This window comes from Oncorhynchus keta, unplaced genomic scaffold (genome assembly GCF_023373465.1).
Source record: "Oncorhynchus keta strain PuntledgeMale-10-30-2019 unplaced genomic scaffold, Oket_V2 Un_contig_15588_pilon_pilon, whole genome shotgun sequence".
Classification (NCBI taxonomy): Eukaryota; Metazoa; Chordata; class Actinopteri; order Salmoniformes; family Salmonidae; genus Oncorhynchus; species Oncorhynchus keta.
The window spans coordinates 5,001-18,566 of record NW_026279401.1 but is presented as its reverse complement, the minus strand read 5'-3'; the positions used below and the strand labels follow the sequence as shown (position 1 = coordinate 18,566).

Here is a 13,566-nt window from a genome sequence, read left to right as displayed (position 1 = left end):
AGGGAGACAGGAGAGGGTAGGGAGACAGGAGAGGGTAGGGAGACAGGAGAGGGTAGGGAGACAGGAGAGGGTAGGGAGACAGGAGAGGGTAGGGAGACAGGAGAGGGTAGGGAGACAGGAGAGGGTAGGGAGACAGGAGAGGGAGACAGGAGAGGGAGACAGGAGAGGGTAGGGAGACAGGAGAGGGTAGGGAGACAGGAGAGGGTAGGGAGAGAGGAGAGGGTAGGGAGACAGGAGAGGGTAGGGAGACAGGAGAGGGTAGGGAGAGAGGAGAGGGTAGGGAGACAGGAGAGGGTAGGGAGACAGGAGAGGGTAGGGAGACAGGAGAGGGTAGGGAGACAGGAGAGGGTAGGGAGACAGGAGAGGGTAGGGAGACAGGAGAGGGTAGGGAGAGAGGAGAGGGTAGGGAGAGAGGAGAGGGTAGGGAGACAGGAGAGGGTAGGGAGACAGGAGAGGGTAGGGAGACAGGAGAGGGTAGGGAGACAGGAGAGGGTAGGGAGACAGGAGAGGGTAGGGAGAGAGGAGAGGGTAGGGAGACAGGAGAGGGTAGGGAGACAGGAGAGGGTAGGGAGACAGGAGAGGGAGACAGGAGAGGGTAGGGAGACAGGAGAGGGTAGGGAGACAGGAGAGGGTAGGGAGACAGGAGAGGGTAGGGAGACAGGAGAGGGTAGGGAGACAGGAGAGGGAGACAGGAGAGGGTAGGGAGACAGGAGAGGGTGGCAGGGAGACAGGAGAGGGAGACAGGAGAGGGTGGGTAGGGAGACAGGAGAGGGTAGGGAGACAGGAGAGGGTAGGGAGACATGAGAGGGTAGGGAGAACAGGAGAGGGAGACAGGAGAGGGTGGGTAGGGAGACAGTAGAGGGTAGGGAGACAGGAGAGGGAGACAGGAGAGGGTGGGTAGGGAGACAGTAGAGGGTAGGGAGACAGGAGAGGGTAGGGAGACAGTGGTTTAGATCTCGCTCTCATACGTGTGCATGTGAGTCTTCAGTGAGAGGATTTCAGGGTAACTCCGACTAGTCCGACGGTAGAAGTCCAGGCCCGTGAGGATCTCCACGTCTCGGACCCGGGCCGTGTGCAGCTTCATCAGATCCTCCACCCACTTAGACTCGTCCTCAGAGCTCTGGGGGGACGAAGACAACGTCACACAACGTCAGCTACCTGCACATTTCATGATGCTCTGAAATCTCTCTCAATTCAAGGGGCTTTATTGGCATGGAAAACATGATTACATGTTTACCCTATGCAGCAGTCCTATGTAGCAGTCCTATGTAGCAGTCCTATGTAGCAGCCCTATGTAGCAGCCCTATGTAGCAGTCCTATGTAGCAGTCCTATGTAGCAGTCCTATGTAGCAGTCCTATGTAGCAGCCCTATGTAGCAGTCCTATGTAGCAGTCCTATGTAGCAGTCCTATGTAGCAGCCCTATGTAGCAGCCCTATGTAGCAGTCCTATGTAGCAGTCCTATGTAGCAGCCCTATGTAGCAGTCCTATGTAGCAGCCCTATATAGGAGCAGCCCTATGTAGCAGTCCTATGTAGCAGTCCTATGTAGCAGCCCTATGTAGCAGTCCTATGTAGCAGTCCTATGTAGCAGCCCTATGTAGCAGTCCTATGTAGCAGCCCTATGTAGCAGCCCTATGTAGCAGCCCTATGTAGCAGTCCTATGTAGCAGTCCTATGTAGCAGCCCTATGTAGCAGTCCTATGTAGCAGTCCTATGTAGCAGTCCTATGTAGCAGCCCTATGTAGCAGTCCTATGTAGCAGCCCTATATAGGAGCCCTATGTAGCAGCCCTATGTAGCAGCCCTATGTAGCAGTCCTATGTAGGAGCCCTATGTCCTATGTAGCAGTCCTATGTAGCAGCCCTATGTAGCAGCCCTATGTAGCAGCCCTATGTAGGAGCAGCCCTATGTAGCAGTCCTATGTAGCAGCCCTATGTAGCAGTCCTATGTAGCAGCCCTATGTAGCAGCCCTATGTAGCAGTCCTATGTAGCAGCCCTATGTAGCAGTCCTATGTAGCAGTCCTATGTAGCAGCCCTATGTAGCAGTCCTATGTAGCAGCCCTATATAGGAGCAGCCCTATGTAGCAGTCCTATGTAGCAGCCCTATGTAGCAGTCCTATGTAGCAGTCCTATGTAGCAGCCCTATGTAGCAGTCCTATGTAGCAGCCCTATATAGGAGCAGCCCTATGTAGCAGTCCTATGTAGCAGCCCTATGTAGCAGTCCTATGTAGCAGTCCTATGTAGCAGCCCTATGTAGCAGTCCTATGTAGCAGCCCTATGTAGCAGTCCTATGTAGCAGTCCTATGTAGCAGTCCTATGTAGCAGCCCTATGTAGCAGCCCTATGTAGCAGTCCTATGTAGCAGTCCTATGTAGCAGTCCTATGTAGCAGCCCTATGTAGCAGTCCTATGTAGCAGCCCTATGTAGCAGTCCTATGTAGCAGCCCTATATAGGAGCAGCCCTATGTAGCAGTCCTATGTAGCAGTCCTATGTAGCAGCCCTATGTAGCAGTCCTATGTAGCAGCCCTATGTAGCAGTCCTATGTAGCAGCCCTATGTAGCAGCCCTATGTAGCAGCCCTATGTAGCAGCCCTATGTAGCAGTCCTATGTAGCAGTCCTATGTAGGAGCCCTATGTAGCAGTCCTATGTAGCAGTCCTATGTAGCAGTCCTATGTAGCAGCCCTATGTAGCAGTCCTATGTAGCAGCCCTATATAGGAGCCCTATGTAGCAGCCCTATGTAGCAGCCCTATGTAGGAGCCCTATGTAGTAGTCCTATGTAGCAGCCCTATGTAGCAGCCCTATGTAGCAGCCCTATGTAGGAGCAGCAGCCTATGTAGCAGTCCTATGTAGCAGCCCTATGTAGCAGTCCTATGTAGCAGCCCTATGTAGCAGCCCTATGTAGCAGTCCTATGTAGCAGCCCTATGTAGCAGTCCTATGTAGCAGCCCTATGTAGCAGCCCTATGTAGCAGTCCTATGTAGCAGCCCTATGTAGGAGCAGCCCTATGTAGGAGCAGCCCTATGTAGCAGTCCTATGTAGCAGCCCTATGTAGCAGTCCTATGTAGCAGTCCTATGTAGGAGCCCTATGTAGCAGTCCTATGTAGCAGCCCTATGTAGCAGTCCTATGTAGCAGTCCTATGTAGGAGCCCTATGTAGCAGTCTTATGTAGCAGTCCTATGTAGTAGCCCTATGTAGCAGTCCTATGTAGGAGCCCTATGTAGCAGTCCTATGTAGCAGCCCTATGTAGCAGCCCTATGTAGCAGCCCTATGTAGGAGCAGCCCTATGTAGCAGTCCTATGTAGCAGCCCTATGTAGCAGCCCTATGTAGCAGTCCTATGTAGCAGCCCTATGTAGCAGCCCTATGTAGCAGTCCTATGTAGCAGCCCTATGTAGCAGCCCTATGTAGCAGTCCTATGTAGCAGCCCTATGTAGGAGCAGCCCTATGTAGCAGTCCTATGTAGCAGCCCTATGTAGCAGCCCTATGTAGTAGTCCTATGTAGCAGCCCTATGTAGCAGTCCTATGTAGCAGTCCTATGTAGGAGCCCTATGTAGCAGTCCTATGTAGGAGCTCTATGTAGCAGTCCTATGTAGCAGTCCTATGTAGGAGCCCTATGTAGCAGTCTTATGTAGCAGTCCTATGTAGTAGCCCTATGTAGCAGTCCTATGTAGGAGCCCTATGTAGCAGTCCTATGTAGCAGCCCTATGTAGCAGCCCTATGTAGCAGTCCTATGTAGCAGCCCTATGTAGCAGTCCTATGTAGCAGCCCTATGTAGCAGCCCTATGTAGCAGTCCTATGTAGCAGCCCTATGTAGCAGTCCTATGTAGCAGCCCTATGTAGCAGCCCTATGTAGCAGTCCTATGTAGCAGCCCTATGTAGCAGCCCTATGTAGCAGCCCTATGTAGCAGTCCTATGTAGCAGCCCTATGTAGCAGCCCTATGTAGCAGCCCTATGTAGCAGTCCTATGTAGCAGCCCTATGTAGCAGCCCTATGTAGCAGCCCTATGTAGCAGCCCTATGTAGCAGCCCTATGTAGCAGTCCTATGTAGCAGCCCTATGTAGCAGCCCTATGTAGCAGCCCTATGTAGCAGCCCTATGTAGCAGTCCTATGTAGCAGTCCTATGTAGCAGCCCTATGTAGCAGCCCTATGTAGCAGCCCTATGTAGCAGTCCTATGTAGCAGCCCTATGTAGCAGCCCTATGTAGCAGCCCTATGTAGCAGTCCTATGTAGCAGCCCTATGTAGCAGCCCTATGTAGCAGCCCTATGTAGCAGTCCTATGTAGCAGCCCTATGTAGCAGCCCTATGTAGCAGTCCTATGTAGCAGTCCTATGTCATTTTGGACGTAGCCAGGGACTCACACTGCAGCTCTCGTCGTTGTCTGAGCGGTGTGGAAGGATGAAGGCAGAGCTGCTAAGAGGTCCAGTACAGATGTCCTCAGCCTGGGTGAAGTCCAGACAACTGGTTAACACACAGTAGTAGTGGGTTGGAATGGGCCCTGAACCACTTCCATACCTGTAGACAAAACACATGTGAAGATCACCAAAGGAGGTTGAATATGTATTCATGGTAGACTGTATGTAGCCAGAGGACAGTCAGGGACTATGAGACAGGAGAGGGTCTGTCCCACAGACAGAGAACACACATGTAGCCAGAGGACAGTCAGGGACTATGAGACAGGAGAGGGTCTGTCCCACAGACAGAGAACACACATGTAGCCAGAGGACAGTCAGTAACTATGAGACAGGAGAGGGTCTGTCCCACAGACAGAGAACACACATGTAGCCAGAGGACAGTCAGTAACTATGAGACAGGAGAGGGTCTGTCCCACAGACAGAGAACACACATGTAGCCAGAGGACAGTCAGTAACTATGAGACAGGAGAGGGTCTGTCCCACAGACAGAGAACACACATGTAGCCAGAGGACAGTCAGTAACTATGAGACAGGAGAGGGTCTGTCCCACAGACAGAGAACACACATGTAGCCAGAGGACAGTCTGTAACTATGAGACAGGAGAGGGTCTGTCCCACAGACAGAGAACACACCTGTAGCCAGAGGACAGTCTGTAACTATGAGACAGGAGAGGGTCTGTCCCACAGACAGAGAACACACCTGTAGCCAGAGGACAGTCAGTAACTATGAGACAGCACAGTCCCACAGACAGAGAACACACATGTAGCCAGAGGACAGTCAGTAACTATGAGACAGGAGAGGGGCCAGAGGACAGTCTGTAACTATGAGACAGGAGAGGGTCTGTCCCACAGACAGAGAACACACATGTAGCCAGAGGACAGTCTGTAACTATGAGACAGGAGAGGGTCTGTCCCACAGACAGAGAACACACATGTAGCCAGAGGACAGTCAGTAACTATGAGACAGGAGAGGGTCTGTCCCACAGACAGAGAACACACATGTAGCCAGAGGACAGTCTGTAACTATGAGACAGGAGAGGGTCTGTCCCACAGACAGAGAACACACATGTAGCCAGAGGACAGTCTGTAACTATGAGACAGGAGAGGGTCTGTCCCACAGACAGAGAACACACATGTAGCCAGAGGACAGTCAGTAACTATGAGACAGGAGAGGGTCTGTCCCACAGACAGAGAACACACATGTAGCCAGAGGACAGTCAGGGACTATGAGACAGGAGAGGGTCTGTCCCACAGACAGAGAACACACATGTAGCCAGAGGACAGTCAGGGACTATGAGACAGGAGAGGGTCTGTCCCACAGACAGAGAACACACATGTAGCCAGAGGACAGTCAGTAACTATGAGACAGGAGAGGGTCTGTCCCACAGACAGAGAACACACATGTAGCCAGAGGACAGTCAGTAACTATGAGACAGGAGAGGGTCTGTCCCACAGACAGAGAACACACATGTAGCCAGAGGACAGTCAGTAACTATGAGACAGGAGAGGGTCTGTCCCACAGACAGAGAACACACATGTAGCCAGAGGACAGTCAGTAACTATGAGACAGGAGAGGGTCTGTCCCACAGACAGAGAACACACATGTAGCCAGAGGACAGTCAGTAACTATGAGACAGGAGAGGGTCTGTCCCACAGACAGAGAACACACATGTAGCCAGAGGACAGTCAGTAACTATGAGACAGGAGAGGGTCTGTCCCACAGACAGAGAACACACATGTAGCCAGAGGACAGTCAGTAACTATGAGACAGGAGAGGGTCTGTCCCACAGACAGAGAACACACATGTAGCCAGAGGACAGTCAGTAACTATGAGACAGGAGAGGGTCTGTCCCACAGACAGAGAACACACATGTAGCCAGAGGACAGTCAGTAACTATGAGACAGGAGAGGGTCTGTCCCACAGACAGAGAACACACATGTAGCCAGAGGACAGTCTGTAACTATGAGACAGGAGAGGGTCTGTCCCACAGACAGAGAACACACATGTAGCCAGAGGACAGTCAGTAACTATGAGACAGGAGAGGGTCTGTCCCACAGACAGAGAACACACATGTAGCCAGAGGACAGTCAGTAACTATGAGACAGGAGAGGGTCTGTCCCACAGACAGAGAACACACATGTAGCCAGAGGACAGTCAGTAACTATGAGACAGGAGAGGGTCTGTCCCACAGACAGAGAACACACATGTAGCCAGAGGACAGTCAGTAACTATGAGACAGGAGAGGGTCTGTCCCACAGACAGAGAACACACATGTAGCCAGAGGACAGTGTAACTATGAGACCTGTCCCAGAGGACAGTCAGTAACTATGAGACAGGAGAGGGTCTGTCCCACAGACAGAGAACACACATGTAGCCAGAGGACAGTCAGTAACTATGAGACAGGAGAGGGTCTGTCCCACAGACAGAGAACACACATGTAGCCAGAGGACAGTCAGTAACTATGAGACAGGAGAGGGTCTGTCCCACAGACAGAGAACACACATGTAGCCAGAGGACAGTCAACTATGAGACAGGAGAGGGTACACTATGTAGAGACAGGAGAGGGTCACAGACAGAGAACACACATGTAGCCAGAGGACAGTCAGTAACTATGAGACAGGAGAGGGTCTGTCCCACAGACAGAGAACACACATGTAGCCAGAGGACAGTCAGTAACTATGAGACAGGAGAGGGTCTGTCCCACAGACAGAGAACACACATGTAGCCAGAGGACAGTCAGTAACTATGAGACAGGAGAGGGTCTGTCCCACAGACAGAGAACACACATGTAGCCAGAGGACAGTCAGTAACTGAGACAGGAGAGGGTGAGACAGGAGAGGGGACAGTCTGTCCCACAGACAGAGAACACACATGTAGCCAGAGGACAGTCAGTAACTATGAGACAGGAGAGGGTCTGTCCCACAGACAGAGAACACACATGTAGCCAGAGGACAGTCAGTAACTATGAGACAGGAGAGGGTCTGTCCCACAGACAGAGAACACACATGTAGCCAGAGGACAGTCAGTAACTATGAGACAGGAGAGGGTCTGTCCCACAGACAGAGAACACACATGTAGCCAGAGGACAGTCAGTAACTATGAGACAGGAGAGGGTCTGTCCCACAGACAGAGAACACACATGTAGCCAGAGGACAGTCAGTAACTATGAGACAGGAGAGGGTCTGTCCCACAGACAGAGAACACACATGTAGCCAGAGGACAGTCAGTAACTATGAGACAGGAGAGGGTCTGTCCCACAGACAGAGAACACACATGTAGCCAGAGGACAGTCAGTAGAGACCTGTCCCAGACAGAGAACACACATGTAGCCAGAGGACAGTCAACTATGAGACAGGAGAGGGTCTGTCCCACAGACAGAGAACACACATGTAGCCAGAGGACAGTCAGTAACTATGAGACAGGAGAGGGTCTGTCCCACAGACAGAGAACACACATGTAGCCAGAGGACAGTCAGTAACTATGAGACAGGAGAGGGTCTGTCCCACAGACAGAGAAGTCAACACAGGAGAGGGTGTCCCAGCCAGAGGACAGTCAGTAACTATGAGACAGGAGAGGGTCTGTCCCACAGACAGAGAACACACATGTAGCCAGAGGACAGTCAGTAACTATGAGACAGGAGAGGGTCTGTCCCACAGACAGAGAACACACATGTAGCCAGAGGACAGTCAGTAACTATGAGACAGGAGAGGGTCTGTCCCACAGACAGAGAACACACATGTAGCCAGAGGACAGTCAGTAACTATGAGACAGGAGAGGGTCTGTCCCACAGACAGAGAACACACATGTAGCCAGAGGACAGTCAGTAACTATGAGACAGGAGAGGGAGGACAGTCTGAGACAGGAGAGGGTCCCCACAGACAGAGAACACACATGTAGCCAGAGGACAGTCTGTAACTATGAGACAGGAGAGGGTCTGTCCCACAGACAGAGAACACACATGTAGCCAGAGGACAGTCAGTAACTATGAGACAGGAGAGGGTCTGTCCCACAGACAGAGAACACACATGTAGCCAGAGGACAGTCAGTAACTATGAGACAGGAGAGGGTCTGTCCCACAGACAGAGAACACACATGTAGCCAGAGGACAGTCAGTAACTATGAGACAGGAGAGGGTCTGTCCCACAGACAGAGAACACAGTAGCCAGAGGACAGTCAGTAACTATGAGACAGGAGAGGGTCTGTCCCACAGACAGAGAACACACATGTAGCCAGAGGACAGTCAGTAACTATGAGACAGGAGAGGGTCTGTCCCACAGACAGAGAACACACATGTAGCCAGAGGACAGTCAGTAACTATGAGACAGGAGAGGGTCTGTCCCACAGACAGAGAACACACATGTAGCCAGAGGACAGTCAGTAACTATGAGACAGGAGAGGGTCTGTCCCACAGACAGAGAACACACATGTAGCCAGAGGACAGTCAGGGACTATGAGACAGGAGAGGGTCTGTCCCACAGACAGAGAACACACATGTAGCCAGAGGACAGTCAGTAACTATGAGACAGGAGAGGGTCTGTCCCACAGACAGAGAACACACATGTAGCCAGAGGACAGTCAGTAACTATGAGACAGGAGAGGGTCTGTCCCACAGACAGAGAACACACATGTAGCCAGAGGACAGTCAGTAACTATGAGACAGGAGAGGGTCTGTCCCACAGACAGAGAACACACATGTAGCCAGAGGACAGTCAGTAACTATGAGACAGGAGAGGGTCTGTCCCACAGACAGAGAACACACATGTAGCCAGAGGACAGTCAGTAACTATGAGACAGGAGAGGGTCTGTCCCACAGACAGAGAACACACATGAGCCAGAGGACAGTCAGAGAGACAGGAGAGGGTCTGTCCCACAGACAGAGAACACACATGTAGCCAGAGGACAGTCAGTAACTATGAGACAGGAGAGGGTCTGTCCCACAGACAGAGAACACACATGTAGCCAGAGGACAGTCAGTAACTATGAGACAGGAGAGGGTCTGTCCCACAGACAGAGAACACACATGTAGCCAGAGGACAGTCAGTAACTATGAGACAGGAGAGGGTCTGTCCCACAGACAGAGAACACACATGTAGCCAGAGGACAGTCTGTAACTATGAGACAGGAGAGGGTCTGTCCCACAGACAGAGAACACACATGTAGCCAGAGGACAGTCAGTAACTATGAGACAGGAGAGGGTCTGTCCAGAGGACAGTCAGACAGAGACAACACACCCACATGTAGCCAGAGGACAGTCAGTAACTATGAGACAGGAGAGGGTCTGTCCTACAGACAGAGAGAACACACATGTAGCCAGAGGACAGTCAGGGACTATGAGACAGGAGAGGGTCTGTCCCACAGACAGAGAACACACATGTAGACAGAGAACTATGAGACAGGAGAGGGTCTGTCCCACAGACAGAGAACACACATGTAGCCAGAGGACAGTCAGTAACTATGAGACAGGAGAGGGTCTGTCCCACAGACAGAGAACACACATGTAGCCAGAGGACAGTCAGTAACTATGAGACAGGATAGGGTCTGTCCCACAGACAGAGAACACACATGTAGCCAGAGGACAGTCAGTAACTATGAGACAGGAGAGGGTCTGTCCCACAGACAGAGAACACACATGTAGCCAGAGGACAGTCAGTAACTATGAGACAGGAGAGGGTCTGTCCCACAGACAGAGAACACACATGTAGCCAGAGGACAGTCTGACAGAGACTGTAGCCAGAGGACAGTGAGACAGGAGAGGGTCTGTCCCACAGACAGAGTAGCCAGAGGACAGTCACATGTAGGAGAGGGTCCCCAGAGGACAGTCAGTAACTATGAGACAGGAGAGGGTCTGTCCCACAGACAGAGAACACACATGTAGCCAGAGGACAGTCAGTAACTATGAGACAGGAGAGGGTCTGTCCCACAGACAGAGAACACACATGTAGCCAGAGGACAGTCAGTAACTATGAGACAGGAGAGGGTCTGTCCCACAGACAGAGAACACACATGTAGCCAGAGGACAGTCAGTAACTATGAGACAGGAGAGGGTCTGTCCCACAGACAGAGAACACACATGTAGCCAGAGGACAGTCAGTAACTATGAGACAGGAGAGGGTCTGTCCCACAGACAGAGAACACACATGTAGCCAGAGGACAGTCAGTAACTATGAGACAGGAGAGGGTCTGTCCCACAGACAGAGAACACACATGTAGCCAGAGGACAGTCAGTAACTATGAGACAGGAGAGGGTCTGTCCCACAGACAGAGAACACACATGTAGCCAGAGGACAGTCAGTAACTATGAGACAGGAGAGGGTCTGTCCCACAGACAGAGAACACACATGTAGCCAGAGGACAGTCAGTAACTATGAGACAGGAGAGGGTCTGTCCCACAGACAGAGAACACACATGTAGCCAGAGGACAGTCAGTAACTATGAGACAGGAGAGGGTCTGTCCCACAGACAGAGAACACACATGTAGCCAGAGGACAGTCAGTAACTATGAGACAGGACTCCCACAGACAGAGAACACACATGTAGACAGTCAGTAACTATGAGACAGGGGGTCTGTCCCACAGACAGAGAACACACATGTAGCCAGAGGACAGTCTGTAACTATGAGACAGGAGAGGGTCTGTCCCACAGACAGAGAACACACATGTAGCCAGAGGACAGTCAGTAACTATGAGACAGGAGAGGGTCTGTCCCACAGACAGAGAACACACATGTAGCCAGAGGACAGTCAGTAACTATGAGACAGGAGAGGGTCTGTCCCACAGACAGAGAACACACATGTAGCCAGAGGACAGTCAGTAACTATGAGACAGGAGAGGGTCTGTCCCACAGACAGAGAACACACATGTAGCCAGAGGACAGTCAGGGACTATGAGACAGGAGAGGGTCTGTCCCACAGACAGAGAACACACATGTAGCCAGAGGACAGTCAGGGACTATGAGACAGGAGAGGGTCTGTCCCACAGACAGAGAACACACATGTAGCCAGAGGACAGTCAGTAACTATGAGACAGGAGAGGGTCTGTCCCACAGACAGAGAACACACATGTAGCCAGAGGACAGTCTGTAACTATGAGACAGGAGAGGGTCTGTCCCACAGACAGAGAACACACATGTAGCCAGAGGACAGTCAGTAACTATGAGACAGGAGAGGGTCTGTCCCACAGACAGAGAACACACATGTAGCCAGAGGACAGTCAGTAACTATGAGACAGGAGAGGGTCTGTCCCACAGACAGAGAACAGTCACATGTAGCCAGAGGACAGTCAGTAACTATGAGACAGGAGAGGGTCTGTCCCACAGACAGAGAACACAAATGTAGAGAGGACAGGTAACTATGAGACAGGAGAGGGTCTGTCCCACAGACAGAGAACACACATGTAGCCAGAGGACAGTCAGTAACTATGAGACAGGAGAGGGTCTGTCCCACAGACAGAGAACACACATGTAGCCAGAGGACAGTCAGTAACTATGAGACAGGAGAGGGTCAGTCCACAGACAGAGAACACACATGTAGCCAGAGGACAGTCAAACTATGAGACAGGAGAGGGTCTGTCCCACAGACAGAGAACACACATGTAGCCAGAGGACAGTCAGTAACTATGAGACAGGAGAGGGTCTGTCCCACAGACAGAGAACACACATGTAGCCAGAGGACAGTCAGTAACTATGAGACAGGAGAGGGTCTGTCCCACAGACAGAGAACACACATGTAGCCAGAGGACAGTCTGTAACTATGAGACAGGAGAGGGTCTGTCCCACAGACAGAGAACACACATGTAGCCAGAGGACAGTCAGTAACTATGAGACAGGAGAGGGTCTGTCCCACAGACAGAGAACACACATGTAGCCAGAGGACAGTCAGTAACTATGAGACAGGAGAGGGTCTGTCCCACAGACAGAGAACACACATGTAGCCAGAGGACAGTCAGTAACTATGAGACAGGAGAGGGTCTGTCCCACAGACAGAAACACACATGTAGCCAGAGGACAGTCAGTAACTATGAGACAGGAGAGGGTCTGTCCCACAGACAGAGAACACACATGTAGCCAGAGGACAGTCAGTAACTATGAGACAGGAGAGGGTCTGTCCCACAGACAGAGAACACACATGTAGCCAGAGGACAGTCAGTAACTATGAGACAGGAGAGGGTCTGTCCCACAGACAGAGAACACACATGTAGCCAGAGGACAGTCTGTAACTATGAGACAGGAGAGGGTCAGTCCCACAGACAGAGAACACACATGTAGCCAGAGGACAGTCAGTAACTATGAGACAGGAGAGGGTCTGTCCCACAGACAGAAAACACACATTCAATCACATGAAGGCTCTATGTGAGATTCAGTGACATTATGACGATGATGATTGAATGGAGCCAGAAGTACAGATATTTGTAATGACCGATTTTAGCCACTAGGTGGCCCTACAACTACATTTTGCTGGATCATTTCCATGACAATACATTTCATTTGCCTCTATTTTTATTTTTTAATTGAACCTTTATTTAACCAGGCAAGTCAGTTAAGAACAAATTCTTATTTTCAATGACGGCCTGGGAACAGTGGGTTAACTGCCTGTTCAGGGGCAGAACGACAGATTTGTACCTTGTCAGCTTGGGGGTTTGAACTTGCAACATTCCGGCCCAACGCTCTAACCACTAGGCTACCCTGCTGCCCCTGCCTCTACTTTGACGAATGAGTAAAATACGAAATAGAATATTGACCTTGTGCAGGAAAGGAAAGAGAAACATTGACTGTTCCAAATCATTAAGGTGCAAAACGAGGTTTGGGTCTGACTTCCCATTGAGAAGTACAGTACTATGTTGTATTGTGGCTGCTTCCCAAATTAAACCCTGTTCCTTTTAAAACCTCTTGCGGGTCGGACCCTTTCTTTCAGTTTTCATCTAAAATGACATACCCAAATCTAACTGCCTGTAGCTCAGGCCCTGAAGCAAGGAGATGCATATTCTTGATACCATTTGAAAGGAAACACTTTGAAGTTTGTGTAAATGTGAACTGAATGTAGGAGAATATAACACATTAGATCTGGTAAAAGATAATACAAAAGAAAAAAAACATGCGTTTTTTTGTTCCGTCATCTTTGAAATGCAAGAGAAAGGCCACAACCTAATTGGTTTGCTACATTTTCA

At 50.8% G+C, this 13,566-nt stretch overlaps 1 protein-coding gene across 1 annotated transcript in view; it reads right to left on the bottom strand.

The window, feature by feature from the left end:
* Positions 1–797: 797 nt before the first annotated feature.
* LOC127919054 (ectonucleotide pyrophosphatase/phosphodiesterase family member 2-like) overlaps positions 798–13,566 on the bottom strand; it is a gene marked incomplete at its 5' end in the record, with an annotated part of 13,238 nt that continues 469 nt past the window's right edge. Inside the window, 2 exons of the mRNA XM_052502472.1 lie at positions 798–1,120; positions 4,352–4,505. Coding sequence (XP_052358432.1) covers positions 950–1,120; positions 4,352–4,505 — 325 coding nt within the window. The remainder of the gene's footprint in view (positions 1,121–4,351; positions 4,506–13,566) is intronic.